This window comes from Triturus cristatus, chromosome 1_1 (assembly GCF_964204655.1).
Source record: "Triturus cristatus chromosome 1_1, aTriCri1.1, whole genome shotgun sequence".
In the NCBI taxonomy this organism is placed as follows: domain Eukaryota; kingdom Metazoa; phylum Chordata; class Amphibia; order Caudata; family Salamandridae; genus Triturus; species Triturus cristatus.
This window is the reverse complement of record NC_140579.1, coordinates 13,734,161-13,755,066: the sequence shown is the minus strand read 5'-3', so window position 1 is coordinate 13,755,066 and position 20,906 is coordinate 13,734,161. Positions and strand designations below refer to the sequence as shown.

The 20,906-nt window shown below is 51.5% G+C and overlaps 1 protein-coding gene across 1 annotated transcript in view; it reads left to right on the top strand.

Moving 5' to 3' along the window:
• Nucleotides 1-20,906, top strand: part of LOC146869133 (E3 ubiquitin-protein ligase TRIM39-like) — a 122,653-nt gene that overhangs the window by 53,137 nt on the left and 48,610 nt on the right. The window contains exon 7 of the mRNA XM_085630014.1: nucleotides 17,927-17,947. Coding sequence (XP_085486140.1) covers nucleotides 17,927-17,947 — 21 coding nt within the window. The remainder of the gene's footprint in view (nucleotides 1-17,926; nucleotides 17,948-20,906) is intronic.

The window sequence follows — 20,906 nt, the reverse complement described above, 5'->3', positions numbered from 1 at the left end:
GACACACTGCCGGTTCGATCCCCCTTAGATGGGCATACTCGCAGAACAACCTAGTTGCGGAACAAACTAGTTGCTATTAGAACTGATATTAGTCAATGTGCACGTCCGCCGTTTGTCCCTTTAGAGGGTCCCTTTGTTTGCACACACTGTGGTTTCAACTCACTGGCAGTGGATATTCCTATACCCCCTTCCCCGCCCACCATCAAGCTTCTCAGTCTTAACTGCCGCTCACTCGTTTAACACTTTGCTGAAGTGTTTGGCTTAATTCAGGATGAGGCGCCCGATATCCTCTTCCTGACTGAGACATGGCTTACTGCTAATACGGAGGCAGAGCCTAGTGTGGCCCTGCCCCAGGGATATGCTATTAGGACACTGAACAGAGGGGGCCGGGGTGGTTGCATTGCAATCATTTTTAAAACTGGCTTTACCTGCACATTGACCAAGGAGGTCATTGTGGACTGTGAATGTGCACTTTTCAAAAACTCTATCAACTCTAACTTTTCTCTGTCTGGCCTCCTGATTTACTGTCCCCCAGGGCCCTCCAAAGATTTTAGGGAAGCCCTAATCACTGTGTCCGGCCTATTAGCTACCAGGTCAGCCAATTTCAACATTATTGGGGACCTCAATCTGCATTTACAAGCAAGTCAAGACAGTGAGATTAGCAGTTTTTTAGCGGACCTTGCTGCCTTCCAACTTACGCAACGCGTCCCAAATAGTACACACTCGGCGGGCCATTTGTTGGACCCTATTTTCTCCAATCTATCTGCCCTAACAGTTAGCCCACCGCTCCCTATAAGCTGGTCCGACCACTATCTGGTATCCATGACACTACAGGGAGTAGGTCCTCCTCAGGATGCCTCACGGAAAGCCGTTCTAAAGCGCCCTTGGCATAAATTGGATGCTGCCCATTTTCGTGACCTTCTTCTTAGTCAAACACCTACTCTTCCAGACAACCCGGATAGGACAGATAGTATCCTGTCTGACTGGCTCACGCATTCTCTTGACACTCTTATCCCTGCCAATCTACCCCACAGCTGCAGAACCCTGTCGAGCCCTTGGTTCAATAATAATCTGGCTCAGTCCAGAAAAATGTGCAAAGCCCTGGAACGGTCATGAGCGTGCAGCGTCCCCATGGGAGTCCTGGGGCCACCCATGTTGCAACTCCCCGAGCATATTTGGAGTAGGAGATGGCATATATTTGTCCTCCGCAACGCTTTATCAGTCTGGCGATACAATCCCCCATGTGTTTGTTTCTTGCAGAAACGCAATCGCCACCCCATATCTCTATCGCTTAGCCTTCCCAAGGCTTGGTCACCCCACTCTCCTTGCCGCTTTTGCCGCCAGCCTTGCCTGCCTTTTGCCGCCTCCTGATTCCCCCGTCCTTCGCTCGGTGTTCTTTCCTGCCGCTGCCTCCCTGCGGCCCCGCCCCCCTGTTTTCCCATTTGCCGCCCCCGCTCCCACCACCCAGCTGCCCCTCCCTCCCGGCTCCTTATTTATGACGCCCCCAGAGCAACCGCGCAGCAGATGCGCGCAGCAGGAGCGCCGATTGAGCGCCGAAGGTGCGCCAAAGGTAAGCCCGTCTGCGCCTGGCCGCGCCTGGCCCGCGCCCAGCGCTAGACCCCCTGGTCCTCATCGCCACAAGCGCACCCGACTCACCTACGACGTCACTATCCTCCACGCACTCAACGCCAGACGACGCACCGCCTGCTACCGAGCCACCCCGAGACGCACCAAAGGACCATTCACCTGCCAATCCTGCCGATTCACCTGCCTCCTACCCCGCACCGCACCAGCCAAACCGAACCCCAGCAACAACCATCTGAGGTGCATCCTACTGAACACCCGCTCCATCCACCGTCACGCCATCGAACTCTGGAACCTCCTCGACATGACATCACCAGACATCGCCTTCCTGACGGAAACCTGGACGAACGCCTCCTCAACGCCCAACATTGCCATTGCCATCCCGGACGGATACAAGATCACCAGGAAGGACCGCATCAACCAGACAGGAGGAGACATCGCCATCGCCCACAAGAACACCATCCGCATCACGACCGACTCAGATGCCACCCTCACCTCCGCCGAACACCTCCACTTCCAGATACACACCGACCCCAAGACCACGCTCAGAGGTACCCTCGTCTACAGACCACCGGGACCACGCACACAATTATCACAAACGACCAGCTCACCACCGCCCTCATCCAGAACCCCCCCACCAGCTCGTCGTACCCCAACGAAGCCGCCAACAACCTCACTCTGTGGCTCACCAACTGCGCAGACACCCTGGCTCCACTGAAGAACCCCCCCAACAGACGCCGCAGCAAGAAAACCTCCTGGTTCACCGACGAACTCATCACCTCCAGGAAGAATTGCCGCACCCTGGAGAATACCTGGCGCACCAACCGGACCACAGACAACATGACTGCCCTCAAACACGCCACCCGCAAACACTACCAACTGATCCGCGCCACAAAAAGAACAGCCTTCAAGGAGCGACTGGACAACAACTCCCACAACAGCAAAGAACTCTTCACCATCGTCAAAGAGTTCTCCAACCCCGACGCCGGAAACAACGACATCACTCCCTCGCAAGACCTCTGCGACTCTCTAGCAGCCTTCTTCCACGACAAGATCACCGACATTCACAACAGCTTCGGCCCTCCGACCACGAACCCCATCACCGAACCAACGCCCACCACCGCCACCCTCCGCACCTGGACCCTGATCAGCACAGAAGACACTACACGCACCATGAACACCATCCACTCCGGATCCCCCACGGACCCCTGTCCTCACCACATCTTCAACTCGGCCGACCACATCATCGCACCCCACCTCCGCGACATCATCAACGCCTCCTTCAACACCACAACCTTCCCGGACTGCTGGAAACACGCCGAGATCAGCGCCCTGCTAAAGAAACCCACAGCAGACCCCACCGACCTCAAGAACTTCCGCCCCATCTCGCTCCTCCCGTTTCCTGCTAAAGTCATCGAGAAGACCGTCAACAGACAGCTAGCCTCCTTCCTTGAGACCAACGGCTGCCTCGACCACTCGCAGTCCGGCTTCCGAGCCAACCACAGCACGGAGACCGCCCTCATCGCAGCCACAGACGACATCAGAGCCCTACTGGACAACGGGGAAACAGCAGCCCTCATCCTCCTGGACCTCTCTGCAGCATTCGACACTGTCTGCCACCGCACCCTGATCCAACACCTAAACAACACCGGAATCCAGGAGAAGGCCCTAGAGTGGATCTCCTCTTTCCTCACCGGAAGAAGCCAGAGAGTCCGCCTCCCCCCATTCCGGTCAGCGGCCTCCGAAGTCATCTGCGGCGTTCCACAGGGGTCATCGCTCAGCCCCACCCTCTTCAACATCTACATGAGCCCCCTCGCAGCCATCGCACGCCAATATAACCTCAAGATCCTCACCTACGCCGACGACACCCAGCGGATTCTCTCCCTCACCAACGACCCAGACACCGCCAGAGCCAGCCTACACAAAGGGATGAAAGACGTCGCCGAATGGATGAAGAACAGCCGCCTGAAACTGAACTCAGACAAGACGGAGGTTCTCATCCTAGGACCATCACCCTCCGCCTGGGACGACTCCTGGTGGCCCCCCGCCCTAGCCACCACCCCCAAGTCAACGGACCACGCACGCAACCTGGGCTTCATCCTAGACGCCTCCCTCTCGATGTCCAGGCAAGTCAACACCGTCTCGTCCTCATGCTTCAATACCCTGCGCATGCTTCGTAAGACCTTCCGGTGGCTCCCCACCGAGACCAGGAAGACGGTCACCCAGGCCCTCGTCACCAGCCGACTGGACTACGGGAACGCCCTCTACGCCGGCACCACCACCAAACTCCAGAAGAAGCTCCAACGTATCCAGAACGCCTCAGCTCGACTCGTCCTGGACATCCCCCGTCACAGCCACATCTCCGGACATCTGAGAGACCTCCACTGGCTCCCCGTCAACAAGAGGATCACGTTCAGACTCCTCACCCACGCACACAAGGCCCTCCACGACCTGGGCCCCAACTACCTCAACAACCGTCTGACCTTCCACCAGCCCACCCGCCAGCTCCGCTTCGCCAGCCTCGCTCTGGCCACCATCCCTCGCATCCGCAGAGCCACCACCAGAGGAAGATCCTTCTCCTACCTGGCGACCAAGACATGGAACTCCCTCCCCATCCACCTCCGGACAACCCAGGACCATCTCGCCTTCAGGAAGCAACTCAAGACCTGGCTGTTCGAACGGTAACCCCCCCCCCAGTGCCTTGAGACCCCCCGGGTGAGTAGCGCGCTATACAAATGCCGTTGATTGATTGATTGATTGATTAAGAAATTGCTTTACCCTTTTGAGCTTCTGTGGGTTATTCAGCCCCCTAACGTTCCATGTGAGAAATTTAGACTTGGTTCCCATATTAACCAAGCCTCTGCCCCAAAGGGTCACCCCCCCCCCTTCTGGTACCACAACCGTGTCCGCTGAGCTTGTACCCAGCTCCTTGTATCTCTGGAAACAAGGACCTTAATTTCCTTGAACCAACTTGACATAGTAATGCACTGAGCGAAACAACTGTGCCCCACTCCCAACCCACACCCATGGGCAGCAGCCGAAATCCCCTCCTGGCACAACTCTCGGCCAAATGGGTTATAACCCCTGCCCCATCAAATTGTCCCACCCAAACCTTCCTTTACTACAAATGCACTACCAGAAATTAGAATAATGAAATTCCAGGTTGTAACTCAACTGACTGGGACCCCTGCACCGCCATCGATCGCAGGCCCCAAAACAGAGCGCAGCAATTCCAGGCTGCCTGGGTTCCAGACCTCCCCAAACTGGGAAGCTATGATCCCCATCCAGCATGCACCCCACGTATAATAACTGCTCTTATTTCCAATGCTCCATGAAATGCAACTATGAAGGAAGAAAAAATAAGCAGAAAACCCACAGTCATGTCTGATTTAACACCCTCCACCCACTGACCACCAAAAAACAGATCTATAGGAAGCTGGCCCTCAGCAAGCACCAGTTCCACTCCCAGAGGGTAGTCCATCACTCAGGGTTTCCGGGACCATGTCCAATGGTGAGTATGAGTTCTGTAACTCGATGGGTTCTCGGTCCGTTCGAAGGGTTCCATCATGGTTGACTAGGATTCGTCCCACAGCCTACTCGGGTTTGTTTCATTCTGCCATGTTGGAGTCTCTTGGCGGAGTTGGGGCAGCCTCGGCTCCCTGCGTCTCTGCTCCCACCACTCACAGTCAGTGTCTTCACGTTGGAGGTCAACCGAGCCCGGCCACTCCTCTGCCTCTTTAGGAGTCTCAAAAAAGTACACCTTGTCCTCATATTGGATGCAGAGGTATGCAGGGAACAGCAAACTGTACCTTATGTCCAGTGGTAAGTAATTAATGCACTGGTCCTAAACCTTTTAAATGTTATCCGTATATATTTGGATCGGGGGAAAACACATAATTTAGTGGGCCATGCACCCAGACACGCTGCAAAATTGAAGCTCTATCCCTGTAGTTAAATAGCTGGGCTATAATGGCCCCCGGGGGTGCTCCAGGCCGCGGCATCGGGTCCAGTGCTCTATGAACACATTTAATTGTGAAACATTTGGACCGACGTATTAGGCCCAGCGCGGTGGTGAGCCATTCCTCCAAGAATAGGTCCGCTGAGTCCTCCACAGCCATTTCTGGAAACCCAAGGAAGTGCAAATTAATGCTGCAGGACCTCCACTCAATGTTCTCCTGCCGCAAATCAATCTGTGTTGTGCTGCATTTAAGTCCAGCCATCATCTCCTGCAGTTGACAGACTGTATTTTTCAGAGCCAGTACATCTTCCTCCGTTGACTTGACCCTGTCGACCACTTTACGAAGGTCCGTCTTCAGTAGATGGATATCAATTGTCTCGGCGTCCACTTTAGATTGTAGCGCTGCTCTTGATCCCTGAATGGCCTCCAGTGTTGCAGCTGTTCCCAGCGTCGGGTCACCACTGTCTTGGGAGGTCAAATTGTTGCTTCGGTCAAGGTCAAGAAAAGGGGGTAACTCTCACTGTATATTATTGTCCATAGACGGAGCATGGTAAAGTCCCCTGGAGTCCTGCGTGGTCTGTGTACAGGGCTGGCCCCTGCCGTAACTCCAGGCCTCCTTAGAGATTCGAGGGGAGATCACTCAATCGGCTGTCTCCAGTGCTCCAGCCGCCTCACCGAGCTGGGTCTCTCCAGGTGACTGGGATTCGGTGCATTCCCGGCTGTGCAGGTCTGCGTGTGGGTCTGAGCTCACAGGCTCTTCCTCTCCCCACCACAGCTAGAATTCCCAATCAGGCTCCCCCCTTAGGCACCACAGGCCGCAGGCAGTGCCCAACTCACCGCCATCACTTCAGGCCCCCTTGACAAAGCTCTTCTCTCGTGCTGTGAGGCCTCAATGGTGCTGGTTCTCAGTGTCAGCCCGACTGATGACTTCCTCCGGGCCAGCCATCTTCCGATCTACAGGTGCCAGCAGGGTAAGGGAAGCCCTCCAAGGCGTCGCAGGCAGCCAGATGCTGGCTCCGCCTCCTTTATACTCTGGTATCAGGAGAACGCCTGGGTCACCGCTGCTCTCAACCTCCACGCTCAGAGCAGCCATACAGCCGATTCCTTGCTTCGATGTCTGCACCCCGTTGGTCAGCCCACTTTGCTAAGCACCACCGCTCTCCTCTCATGGGAGCCTTCCGACCTCCCTGCCACCTGCTACTCTGCTCCAACAGGCCACTCCACCATGGTCTCTCATTCGGGCAAGCGAAGGACAGAAGCCTTTTTGTTCCTTCTGTCGTCCAATCATGAGTCTACACAAGTCTGCGAGCCCCCAGAACTGCTCTAGAGACAAAGACTGTAGCCCACAAGGAGTTAAAAGATTTGCCAAAATTATGCATGAAGCTTTAGTCTGGCAAGCAGATCAGCAAAGTCAGATACAGTCAACATAGCTGTGGTTGAAAATCTTTGACCAGACTCTGTGATTCATACAGTGAATAATTAGTGGCTCTCATAGCACGGTTCAGCCCAAAGTAAGCCATTCACCAACCACCTTTCTTTCTATGGAACCAGACAGTGAAGCATCCTCCATGACCACTGGAGACCGACCTGCCAAATTAGTTCAAACAGAATCTAGCCTCACTGATTGCAAAACATCCTGATGATCAATTGGATAGATCTTTGTCCAGTAGTCTTTTCCATATATTTTCATTCAGCAAGGATAGTATCCCTCCTTACTGGAAAAAAGGAAACGATCTTGGAGTAAATCTAATAGAATAGACAATAAGGCTGAACTGGTACTTTGGAACTCCTCCTCTCCATTTAGAAATTCCATTCTTGCCTGTTAGACCTGGCATCATTGGCATGAGTCTCTCCTCCATTTTTTCTGTTTGCCTCCTCTGTTTACGATGTTTTTGCTGGATTATTGCTTTGGGCACTGTGCCACTGCTGATCAGTGCCACAGTGCAAGTGCTCCCTATGTTAAAATGTTACGTTGATTGGTGTTACCATGATTGGCTTGGTTGACTTACTGTTCAGACCCTAGTCTAGTGCACTGCGCGTGCCAAGGGCGTGTAAGTTAACTGCTGCTGGTGGGCTTGCAGCACTGGTTGTGCCACCCACAGAAGCAGCGTGCAAAATGTGTCTCAGGCCTGCCACCGCGGCGCCTGCGTGCAGTCCCTGACTGCCATGTCGACTTGGTAAGGAAACCTACTTACCAGTCTCTAAACCTTCCCTTTGCCACATTTCAGACACCTCTATGGTAGGCCCTAGGGCAGGGTGCATTGTTGGTAAAAGGTAGGTCATGCCCTGATGTGTGTGGCATGACCTAATAGTGAATTACAGCCATTTTCGTTTTTCACTATTGAAGGGCTACCTGCCTCCAATAGGCCAGACTGGGCAGACTGATTATTAACTCCATTATAATCTATCTGACTCAGGGAGCATGGTAGCAAGTCGAGTTTAGTATCCCTGAACTCAGAATTTAATAACACACCCTTTAGGATGGATGGTTTTTAAATTCTATGTTTGAAAATAGCACTTTTAGAAAGTGGCTATTTTCTTGTCCAACTATCTACCGGTCTCTGCTGGTTTGGTGTGTGTGTCAGGGGCTGGGTGGCTCCAGAGGTCTGAGTGAGTCAGTGTGGGGTGAATGGGGCGTTTACACGTAGAGTGAGGGAAGAGTAGCCTGCCCTGCCTGACACAATACTGGCCCCGCCTCCTGCTGGGCGACTGATAGCCCTGCTCCTGCCAGTGACAATACTGGCTCCGCCTCCTGCTGGGCGGCTGAGGACTCTGTCCTGCTCAGTGAATAGGCCAGGTGCCTCTGCCTGGCAACACCCACAACAAACCTGAGATGGTGGGAATTTCCCTGCTTGGACAAAGGGAACAAAGGAGAAAAGGGGTATAAGAGAAGGACCCCTGAACCAAGAACTCAGATCACTTCTGACAAGGAAACCTGTACCAAGGACAAGAAGCCTGCTGATCTAAGGACTTGCCTCCCCTTTCTGCCAGAGTGCTGTTTTGCTGTGGAGGAACCTGAAAGCTGCTTCTTTATTTTTGCCAAGGAACAAGGAGAGAGGAACTTGGTGTGTACTCTCTGAACACTTGCTAGGAAATCTCCAAGGACTGGAAGAGTGCCAGTCTCCTGCTGAAGTCACAGGGCCAAAGGACTTCACCATTTGCTGAATTGCTGGAAAGTGTTGTTTCCAGTACACAAGGGAAAATCTGCAGTCTCGACGCCGCCGACGCCGCCGAATCCAGCTCGACATCGTGAGTAACGGCTCCAGTGTCCCGAGCCTTCGACGCCGGCCGCCGGGCCCGATCGACGCCAGCAGCAACACCAGTGAGCAGTGGGTATCGGCCCCGGCTCCAAGTGACCCCGTCTCGACGCCGGTATCAACGCCAGTGAGGAGTGAGTATCGGCTCTACCTCCAAGCGACCCCGTCCCGACGCCGCTGCTGATCGCATCGACTCGACGCCCTTCTCGACGCCGTGAGCGCTGCTCCGGCCCGACATCCCTCGACGCCGCTGCGGATTGACCCGACTCCGAGGCACGATCGACGCCGACCTCGACGCCGACATCTCGACGCCGTGGATCATCGTTTTCTTCGTTTCTCAAGGTACTGTACTTGTGGGGTCTGTTGCGACTCCAGGCTCGACGTAGCGCTCCTCGCGGTCGACGCCGAACCTTGGGAATCTTGTAGACTCGACGTCGTGTGACTCCCGTGGGGGTTACCTTGTTGCCAAAGAACTGTGCTCAGAAGAATACTTTGCTAAAGAACTATTTGCCAAGAAGAAACCTTACTTGAACTATTATTTTTCCTTCCAAAGAGTATTTATTAAGACTGTGGTATATTTTTGTCGTTATTTGGTCTTGTGCTAAGCCTTATATAAAAATACTATTTTTATAATAACTTCTGTGTCGTGTCCATCTGTAGTGTATTCACTTTATTACTGTATGTGGTCATAAATGCTTAACACACTGCCTCTGAGATAAGCCTGTCTGCTCTGCCAAGCTACCAAGGGGGTAGCAGGGGTTATCTGAGTGTGTAATCCCCTTTCCCTGACTAGAGTTGGTTGGTCCCTATTTGTCAGAAGTGTATACCTCTGCCAACTAGAGACCGCCGGTTCTAACATTGGTGGTCAGCGGTGAGGATTTGAACTTTGCATTTATGACTCATGTGCAGTGATTAGTGTACGCTACATAGTGAAAGCAGACCATAACGCAGCCACAGTCTGTTTGGTAGGATTGCCTATTTTTGTTCTCCACTTTCCTGGAGCTTATTTTTTTTAAACACTGCCAGTTTTGACCATGGAGAATGCCGGAGCTGCTACACCTGTGGAGATTGTTGTGGGGGAATTTGATAAGGAGAAGATAGATTCCTACAAGCTAAAGGATCTAAGAGGATTTTGCAAGCAGTTTAAAGTTCCTACCACAGGTCTCAAATTGAGAGGCGACTTCCTCAAAGCGCTGAAGGCCTGGTTAGAGGCCAGAGATCCCTCTGACCCGGTGGTGGTACCGGAAGAGGAAGAAGAAGAGGAAGAGGAAGAGCCCACAGGTGGGCCAGTGTCATCTCCAGGCAGCAGTGTTTCCTCTAAGAGCCTTTCTCCTGAAGAGTTGGAAGACAGGGAGAAGGAGAGGGAATACAAGTTAGAGATGGCAAAACTTAAGTTAGGAGGGCAGTTGGAATTAGAGAATGCAAGAAGCAAGAGGGAAGCTGAAATGGAGAGCAAAAGATTAGATTTTGAGAGAGAGAAATTAGCGTTTGAACGTGAGAAGATGGTGAGGGAGATGGAGCTTAAAACTAAGAGTTTAGAGTTGAATCCCTCTGGTGGCAGCACTCCATCTGTGCCTGCAGAAAGTAGGTTTTATTTTCCTAAAGATGTGATCAAGGATTACAGTAAGAATGAAGATATTAGCCAATGGTTTAAAGCGTATGAGTTAGCATTGTTGGCCCACCGGGTCCCTGAGAAGGATTGGGGAACGGGGTTGTGGAGCCGCTTTACAAACGAGGGGAGAGATACCTTGTTGAGCCTTCCTGCTGAGGATAGGATGTCTTATACTCATATGAAAGATGCTTTAATGCTGAGATATGGCTTAACTCCAGAAAAGTACAGACAAACCTTTAGAGAATGTAAGAAGTTGCCTGGTACTACGTGGGTTGAATATGTGTCTTTTTTCTGCAGAACCATGGATGGTTGGATAAAGGGTAGCAAGGTTGATAGTTATGATGCTCTTTATGATTTGTTTGCTTGGGAGCACTTGTCTAATAACTGTTTTCCAGAGCTACGCCAGCACCTTGTTGACAGCAAGCTATCTAACCCTAGAAAACTTGCTGAGGAGGCGGACCGCTGGGTCAGTACCAGGGTCCACAAGGGTCCAGTGGGAGACTCAGCCAAAGGTGGGCAGGGTCCCCAGCAGAAGAGTGGGGGGGACAGGGGTAAACAGAGGGAGTTTCAGAAAGGGCCCCAAAGTAGTCCCCAAGGGAACCAAGGGAAGGGTTCCCAGCCTCCCCCTGTAAAGAAGCCAGAGGCCCCGACAGGTAAACCTGTTCACAGGGGCCCCATGACCTGCTATGCCTGTAAGCAGGTGGGACACCGTTATTATGATCCCCAGTGTCCCATGAAGGATTCGAATGCACCGCCGCGTGCACCCCCTCGTCAGGTAGCGAGTGTAGCCCTGGGAGGGGAGGAGATGGGTGCCCCCGGTGGGTGGGGTCCCGCAGAAATGTCCCTGGTCTCTTTAGGAGACGTGGAAATGGTCCCTCCAACCCCTCTGCCTAGTAACACTAAGAAATATAGGCAGTGGGTGACCATTAATGGCCATAGGGTGGAAGCTCTCAGAGACACCGGAGCGAGTGTGACAGCTGTCAAGTGTCACTTGGTGTCCAGAGAGCAGGTGGTCCCTCATGCATTCTACCCCGTTGTAGCTGCTGACAACTCACAGAGTAAGTGTGAGGTAGCTCAAGTTCCTTTTGAGTGGGGGGGGGTCTCAGGTACTCTTCAGGTTGCTGTGAGGCCCGCCATGCCTGTTGATTGTCTCTTGGGCAATGATTTGGAGGACTCCCCTTGGGCTAAGGTGGAGAGAAAAGCGCATCTGGAAATGTTGGGTCTGCCTGAGTGGGTGTGTGCGACCACCCGGTCCATGTCAGTCAGTAAGGGTGTTGATGGGGGCCCGGAGCCTGAAAGTATGGCCCAGGTCCCAACCGTGAAGAGAAGAGGCAGGGGGCGCGGGAAACCGTCCCCCATCGTTCCCGCGGTCCAGGAGGGAGCAGACCCTGAGGGGGATGCCCTGGAACCGACAGGAGAACAAGTGGCCGAACTGGGAGACCTGCCCGAGCTGACCCATTGGCAGCAGGATGGTGGTCCCTCCAGGGAGGAATTTTGTGCTGAACAGAAAGTGTGCCCTTCTCTTGTGGGTATGAGGCAGCAGGCCTCAGCCCAAACGACAGGTGATCAGTCAGGACCACATTGGGTCTACTGGGAGAACGACCTCCTGTATAGCGAGCCTAAGGCTGCTGAGCCTGGGTCAGCCCGTGTGCTGGTGGTACCCCAGCGCTTCAGAGCCTTCCTACTGGGGTTGGCTCATGACGTTCCGTTAGCTGGACATCTGGGGCAGGACAAGACCTATGACAGGCTTGTCACCCATTTTTATTGGCCCCAGATGAGAAGGGATTCAGATATCCATTGTAGGACCTGTCAAACTTGCCAGGCAAGTGGGAAAAGTGGGCGGAAGCAGAAGGCTCCCCTCCAACCTTTTCCCGTCGTCAGTACCCCCTTTGAGCGAGTGGGAATTGACATTGTGGGGCCACTGGACCCCAAGACAGCCATGGGCAACAGGTTTATCCTGGTCTTGGTGGACCATGCCACCCGGTACCCGGAAGCCATCCCTCTCCGAACAGTGACGGCCCCCGTGGTGGGACGGGCACTGATGGGTGTTTTCTCCCGCATGGGGTTCCCCAGAGAGGTGGTGTCAGACCGGGGCACCAACTTCATTTCGAATTATATGAAGTCTCTGTGGAAGGAGTGTGGGGTAACCTACAAGTTTACCACTCCTTACCACCCTCAAGGTAATGGGCTGGTTGAGAGATTCAACCGGACCCTAAAAGGCATGATCATGGGTCTTGAAGAACCAATGAGGCGTAAATGGGACGTCCTCTTGCCATGCCTGCTGTTTGCTTACCGTGAGGTGCCACAGAAGTCTCTAGGGTTCAGCCCCTTTGAGCTTTTGTATGGTCACCCGGTAAGAGGACCTTTGAGTCTGGTCAAAGAAGGCTGGGAGCAATCTCCCAGGAAACCTCCCCAGGATGTATATAGTTACATGCTGGCCTTTAGGAACCAGACTCGGCGCTTCAGAGATCTTGCTCAGGCAAATCTGGAGGCCAGCCAGGAAGAGATGAAGCGGTGGTACGATCAGAATGCCACTCTGGTTGAGCTTCAACCTGGTCAGAAAGTTTGGGTCATGGCCCCTGTGGAACCTTGTGCGCTCAAGGACAGGTGGACTGGACCATTTGAGGTTGTGGAGAAAAAGAGCGATGTCACCTACTTGGTGGACTTGAAGTCTCCCAGGAACCCCTTAAGGGTCCTGCATGTCAACCGGTTAAAGCCCCACTTAGAAAGGTCCGAAGTGGGCATGCTCCTTGCCACAGATGCTGGGATGGAGGAGGAGAGTGAGCCTCTTCCTGACCTCCTGTGTGCAAAAGAAAAAGATGGGTCAGTGGATGGTGTTGTCCTCTCTGACACACTGACCCCTGAGCAGCAGCAAGATTGTCGCCATCTGTTGGTACAATTCCCTGATCTGTTCTCCTTAATCCCTGGTGTCACTCAGTGGTGTGTCCATGATGTGGACACCGGGGACAGCACTCCTGTGAGGCACAAGGCCTACAGGGTGACTGACAAGGTCAGAGCATACATCAAGGAGGAGGTCTCCAAGATGTTTGCCTTAGGGGTGGTTGAGTCCTCTAGCAGTCCTTGGGCCAGTCCAGTGGTCTTGGTCCCAAAGGCTGCAGCGCCTGGTGCTTCACCAGAACTTCGGTTCTGTGTGGATTACCGAGGACTCAATTCGGTCACCAAGACTGACGCGCACCCCATCCCCAGAGCTGATGAGCTCATCGATCGGTTGGGGGCTGCCCGGTACCTTAGTACGTTTGATCTAACGTCTGGGTACTGGCAGATCGCCTTGACTGATGGGGCAAAAGAGAGGTCTGCATTCTCCACACCAGATGGGCACTACCAGTTCCGGGTGATGCCCTTTGGGATGAAGAATGCCCCTGCCACATTCCAGAGGTTGGTTAACCAGGTATTGGCCGGGCTGGAAGATTTCAGCGCCGCCTACCTGGACGATATAGCAGTGTTCAGCGCCAGCTGGGAGGAACACTTGCGCCACCTCCAGGAAGTGTTGTTGGCCCTGCGCAGAGCAGGCCTCACAATCAAGGCCAGTAAGTGCCAGATTGGGCAGGGTTCAGTGGTGTACTTGGGGCACCAAGTAGGGAGCGGCAAGGTGGCCCCCCTGCAACCCAAGATAGATACCATCCTGGCTTGGGAACCGCCCAAAACCCAGACTCAGGTGAGAGCCTTCTTGGGTCTCACGGGTTACTACAGGAGGTTTGTCAAGGGGTATGGCAACATTGTGCACCCCTTGACCTCGCTGACTTCCAGGAAGCAGCCGAGACTTGTGATCTGGACTGACGCCTATCAGAAAGCCTTTGACACCCTGAAAACTGCAATGTGTACAGCACCAGTCCTCCAGGCACCCGACTTTTCAAAAGAATTCATTGTCCAGACGGACGCTTCAGAGCATGGTGTGGGGGCTGTTCTAGCACAGATGAATGAGGAGGGCCGAGACTTACCTGTAGCCTTCATCAGCCGGAGGTTACTTCCCAGGGAACAAAGGTGGAGTGCGATAGAGCGTGAGGCATTTGCTGTGGTCTGGGCGCTGAAGAAGCTAAGACCCTACTTGTTTGGGTCTCACTTCCGGGTTCAGACGGACCACAGGCCCCTCAGATGGTTAATGCAGATGAGGGGTGAGAACCCAAAGCTGTTGAGGTGGTCCATTTCCCTACAGGGGATGGACTTTACGGTGGAACACCGCCCTGGTACAGATCACGCCAATGCTGATGGTCTGTCCAGATTTTTCCGCCTTAGTGATGAGGACTCCCTGGGTGAAGGGTAGTTCTCCCCACATTTCAGCTGGAGGGGACACGTGTTAGACCTGGCATCATTGGCATGAGTCTCTCCTCCATTTTTTCTGTTTGCCTCCTCTGTTTACGATGTTTTTGCTGGATTATTGCTTTGGGCACTGTGCCACTGCTGATCAGTGCCACAGTGCAAGTGCTCCCTATGTTAAAATGTTACGTTGATTGGTGTTACCATGATTGGCTTGGTTGACTTACTGTTCAGACCCTAGTCTAGTGCACTGCGCGTGCCAAGGGCGTGTAAGTTAACTGCTGCTGGTGGGCTTGCAGCACTGGTTGTGCCACCCACAGAAGCAGCGTGCAAAATGTGTCTCAGGCCTGCCACCGCGGCGCCTGCGTGCAGTCCCTGACTGCCATGTCGACTTGGTAAGGAAACCTACTTACCAGTCTCTAAACCTTCCCTTTGCCACATTTCAGACACCTCTATGGTAGGCCCTAGGGCAGGGTGCATTGTTGGTAAAAGGTAGGTCATGCCCTGATGTGTGTGGCATGACCTAATAGTGAATTACAGCCATTTTCGTTTTTCACTATTGAAGGGCTACCTGCCTCCAATAGGCCAGACTGGGCAGACTGATTATTAACTCCATTATAATCTATCTGACTCAGGGAGCATGGTAGCAAGTCGAGTTTAGTATCCCTGAACTCAGAATTTAATAACACACCCTTTAGGATGGATGGTTTTTAAATTCTATGTTTGAAAATAGCACTTTTAGAAAGTGGCTATTTTCTTGTCCAACTATCTACCGGTCTCTGCTGGTTTGGTGTGTGTGTCAGGGGCTGGGTGGCTCCAGAGGTCTGAGTGAGTCAGTGTGGGGTGAATGGGGCGTTTACACGTAGAGTGAGGGAAGAGTAGCCTGCCCTGCCTGACACAATACTGGCCCCGCCTCCTGCTGGGCGACTGATAGCCCTGCTCCTGCCAGTGACAATACTGGCTCCGCCTCCTGCTGGGCGGCTGAGGACTCTGTCCTGCTCAGTGAATAGGCCAGGTGCCTCTGCCTGGCAACACCCACAACAAACCTGAGATGGTGGGAATTTCCCTGCTTGGACAAAGGGAACAAAGGAGAAAAGGGGTATAAGAGAAGGACCCCTGAACCAAGAACTCAGATCACTTCTGACAAGGAAACCTGTACCAAGGACAAGAAGCCTGCTGATCTAAGGACTTGCCTCCCCTTTCTGCCAGAGTGCTGTTTTGCTGTGGAGGAACCTGAAAGCTGCTTCTTTATTTTTGCCAAGGAACAAGGAGAGAGGAACTTGGTGTGTACTCTCTGAACACTTGCTAGGAAATCTCCAAGGACTGGAAGAGTGCCAGTCTCCTGCTGAAGTCACAGGGCCAAAGGACTTCACCATTTGCTGAATTGCTGGAAAGTGTTGTTTCCAGTACACAAGGGAAAATCTGCAGTCTCGACGCCGCCGACGCCGCCGAATCCAGCTCGACATCGTGAGTAACGGCTCCAGTGTCCCGAGCCTTCGACGCCGGCCGCCGGGCCCGATCGACGCCAGCAGCAACACCAGTGAGCAGTGGGTATCGGCCCCGGCTCCAAGTGACCCCGTCTCGACGCCGGTATCAACGCCAGTGAGGAGTGAGTATCGGCTCTACCTCCAAGCGACCCCGTCCCGACGCCGCTGCTGATCGCATCGACTCGACGCCCTTCTCGACGCCGTGAGCGCTGCTCCGGCCCGACATCCCTCGACGCCGCTGCGGATTGACCCGACTCCGAGGCACGATCGACGCCGACCTCGACGCCGACATCTCGACGCCGTGGATCATCGTTTTCTTCGTTTCTCAAGGTACTGTACTTGTGGGGTCTGTTGCGACTCCAGGCTCGACGTAGCGCTCCTCGCGGTCGACGCCGAACCTTGGGAATCTTGTAGACTCGACGTCGTGTGACTCCCGTGGGGGTTACATTGTTGCCAAAGAACTGTGCTCAGAAGAATACTTTGCTAAAGAACTATTTGCCAAGAAGAAACCTTACTTGAACTATTATTTTTCCTTCCAAAGAGTATTTATTAAGACTGTGGTATATTTTTGTCGTTATTTGGTCTTGTGCTAAGCCTTATATAAAAATACTATTTTTATAATAACTTCTGTGTCGTGTCCATCTGTAGTGTATTCACTTTATTACTGTATGTGGTCATAAATGCTTAACACACTGCCTCTGAGATAAGCCTGTCTGCTCTGCCAAGCTACCAAGGGGGTAGCAGGGGTTATCTGAGTGTGTAATCCCCTTTCCCTGACTAGAGTTGGTTGGTCCCTATTTGTCAGAAGTGTATACCTCTGCCAACTAGAGACCGCCGGTTCTAACATTGCCATTGAAACAACTTCTAGGGTGAGGCAGAGGTGAATATATCAATACCTCCTCACTCAATGGTAAGGACGAGGAAGCAGGAATGAAACAGGGCAGTCCACCAGGTACTGTTTCCTGATTTTTTTCTTGAACGTGAGATCAACAAAGGTTTCAGCCGATAAAGCACAAATATGTGCCCTAGAATGTACGGCTGCCCTCTAGTTGTCACCAGGCAAACAACTGACAAAAAAGAGACCAACAAGAAAAAAGTGAAACATCAACGCAGCTGGCCAACCCAATCCAACATGGCTGACATTCTGCAGAGGTGCGCAATACTTATGCCCAAGTGGCCACCTGAGAACATCACTTCTCTTGTATCAACACACTATCCATCAATTCTTTTAGTGCCAGAAAAGATGGAATCGAAGGAAATACATGCTCCGTCCTCACCCCGGCTGACCATAACTGGCCATAGACGAGAGGAACAACAAAACCAAAGACCAAGATAGACATCTAGGAGCCAAGCTACAGGCCAAACAAATCTAGGAGCCAAGCTACAGGCCAAACAAATCTAGGGCAGAAGATACAGAGACGGAAAGTGTTACATGAATCTGAAAGGGCAGACATTAAAAACAGGTAGTGGTTAAGAGAATTCTCCATTTTATGCAGCTGGGAATAATCCTAATTAAAAAGAAGTTTATGCTACTAAAGGGTTCTATGTGGAAGGCGGAGCCTCCTGTCAAGTAAGGCCTGGGAGGAGGAAGTGGAATGAAGAGCGATGGGTATTAAGCGTTGCTTCCATGTTATCTTTCTGTCTCCTTTTGTCTCTCTATTTAAGTAAGAAATTAAAATTGTAAAAGGCTCAGCATGAATTGCTTTGTAACACATGTGGATAACTTTTCATGTTTTTTTCTCTTGTCCCACAGGGAGACTTCCAAAAGAAGTAGGTGAGTTTGTTAGTAAAGAGATTGCTGAATGTCCTTCTATTTAATCAGTTCAGTAGAAAGCTTCACTCTTAGGGGTAGATACGTACGTGTCACGCGGTGCAGATCAAGTCACCCTGCTGCGCTCCATGCGTGAGAGGAAAAGGGCAGGAATGCACGGTATATAAAAAGTCGATAGCATGCATTCCGGCCTTTCCCCCTGTGCTGGCGCCCTTTTAACAGGCTCGGTGCAAAGGTGCCTCCGTGGCATGCAGGATTGTTTTTGGGCAGGAACGGGCACCTTCGTGCAAAATAAACAATCCCGAGAGGTATATTCCTCTTTCTTTGTGTACTGCTCACTTGTGCAGATCGCAGCACACCGAGAAAGAGGAAGTAACGAGGAGAAATAAAGAAATGCATCGAAATCCTTGAGAACACCCACGCAATGTCCATGGAACGCCTTCCCAGCGTAGAGTAAGGCAGAGCAGCGATTTGCACGGTGTTGCTTTACTCCGGATTTATGGAGCCACTCAGGGCCACGCAGAGGTGCCTTGTGCGGCTTCATAAATCTCACTTGAGGTTTGTGTCACACATGTACCACTTTGCGTGGTGCAAACGCGACGCAAACCAGTTCATAAATATGCCCCGAGTACTTAGTAGGAAAAAGCAGGTGGAAATAGCATGTATATGAGTTATTTGCTTGCAGCTTTAATTGCAAGGAGACATTAACTCACATGTAACCATTGCAGTAAAGTAGTATCATAGGAAATTATTGATTCGAGTTAGCAGACTTACGGACAGGACCACAAGCCTGAGCCATGTAGCTGTACCTGCTTATAGTTGCCATGTCCTAGATGTTGATACTCATTGTATGAACAAGAAAGGGGGGGATTGCATCTTGAGGGCATGAGATATTGTAAGTTTCCATTGTGTCAGTGGGCAGGGGTGCCTATGAAGTGATGCAGTCTAGAAAAAGACTTGCAACAAAGCATGGCTACCCTCCTCACCACTCCAGCACGATGAGAACCGGAGGTAGTGATATCGGACTGCGAGTGATAGAAGAAGCGGAAGGTGATCTAGGGTTGCATTGAAGAACAGGCTGCTCTTCAACTATTGAACTCTCTTTCTTTCCTTTCTCCTGCTTCTCAGTGTCCTGATACCGCAGAGACCCAAAGGGAAGTAGAAAAGAAGACCTCCCTTCGAGTGTCTTGGTATTATGTGGATTAACCTCAAAATGGCCTAACTCCAGCAGAGTACACCACTTGTAAAAGACGCCCATTGGTCATTGCCAGACATTTACCCAAGAGGACAGGGCACCTAACACGCCTTGATTGCATCAGACGTCAATAGACCACTTCTGCTACCAGAACCCAGCCATCTGTAAAGCCCCTCTTTGACTGAAGCGTAGTCCTTGCCCCGGTACAATGCCCGCTGCCTTATGGATGGATTCAAGCTGTACAAATACCACATACATACATGCAATGTACTTTTTGAGGGTCCCTATCTGAAAAGGGTAGCGGGGGCCTATGAGGGTTCCTTTGCTGAAGGTAATGCATCTCCTGACCCCATTACTATTGCACGCACATGGGCACTGATGTTGCTACCTTTATAATCGTCCCTATCCTCACCATTTTAAGAGTATGGCCACTTCAAAGCTGGGCACACACCTAAAGGTAGAGATAAAGAGGAAAAAACATATCTTTGAATTATAAGTTGAAGTGTTCATATTGTCACATCCCACTCACTCAACCTGTTCCTGCACCTCTCTAGGTCTCATTTGAGTCCAGTGCTTCCTGCAAGACCTCAGTCACACTCTGGTGTACATTACTACAACTACCAATCAAAATTAAAAAGGTATATTTACTTACTGCCTGCTCTCTGAGGCCAGAATCAAACTAGTAAAAACAGCAAGCTTGGAGCCCTCCAGCCTGGGCTTTCATCAAACAGCACAACACACTTGAAAGAATGACATTGCTTCGATGACTTGTGGACAAAAGCGAACACAAAACTGACTCCTGCAACAAAGTGTAAATTGTTCTAAAACTTACATCACAATAGTAGTTTCCCATGAAGTCTTTGGTTTTAACTTTGGTTCTTCAAATTTTCCAACAGAAGCTCACACACTGAAATATTTGATAACAACCATTTCCTCCTTGACTGTTCAATGCTCCTCCCTGAAGACTGCACAGGCTCTTCCTGACATTTAAAGTGAAAGAGTTTGTATTTGTCTTTGATTTGATTTGATTTGATTTGATTTGTCCATTTCTAAAGCGCACGAATGCCCGGAGGTGTCTTGGCGCTATGAATTGTCCAGTTTCCGGTGCAGGTCTGGAGTTAGTGTAGTTTATGCGGTGAAAAGCCAAGTCTTGATTTTCTTTCTAAATATCTCCAGAGTTGGGCTGTTTTTTACATCAAGTGGTAGTAAGTTCCATGTCCGTGCTGCGTGAACGAGGAAACTTCTTCCTCCCCAGTGGCTTTGAAATGAAGTGAGCTGGTAGTTGGGTCATACTACACCAGGCGGATTGCTCAACCCGGCACCAGCATGAACCGCAAAGGGGCTACCTTCAAAAAGAAAATATAGATCAGAAGTTTGTCCGTAATCCTTAATTTACTTCAAAGGTTTAATATATATTGATATGTCATTTGTATGTATATATAGATGTACCTATATATGTATACATATACACATATATATTATATATATATATAGAGAGAGAGAGAGAGAGGGAGAGGAGAGAGAGAGAGAGGAAGAGAGAGAAGGAGAGGGAGAGGAGAGAGATAGAGGGGGAGAGAGTGAGAGAGAGAGAGTTTTGCTCAATGGTTTCAGGTTTTAAACTTGATTTGCTTGTAGTGCAGGTCGAGGAGGACAATTAAGAATGACATTTCAAGGATCCTTGTCTCCATGGGGATTCCAATTCTCTGTCCTTGCTCTCCCTCCTTCACAACACTCATCAGCTCATCCACGTCATGCGTCTGATGTGCC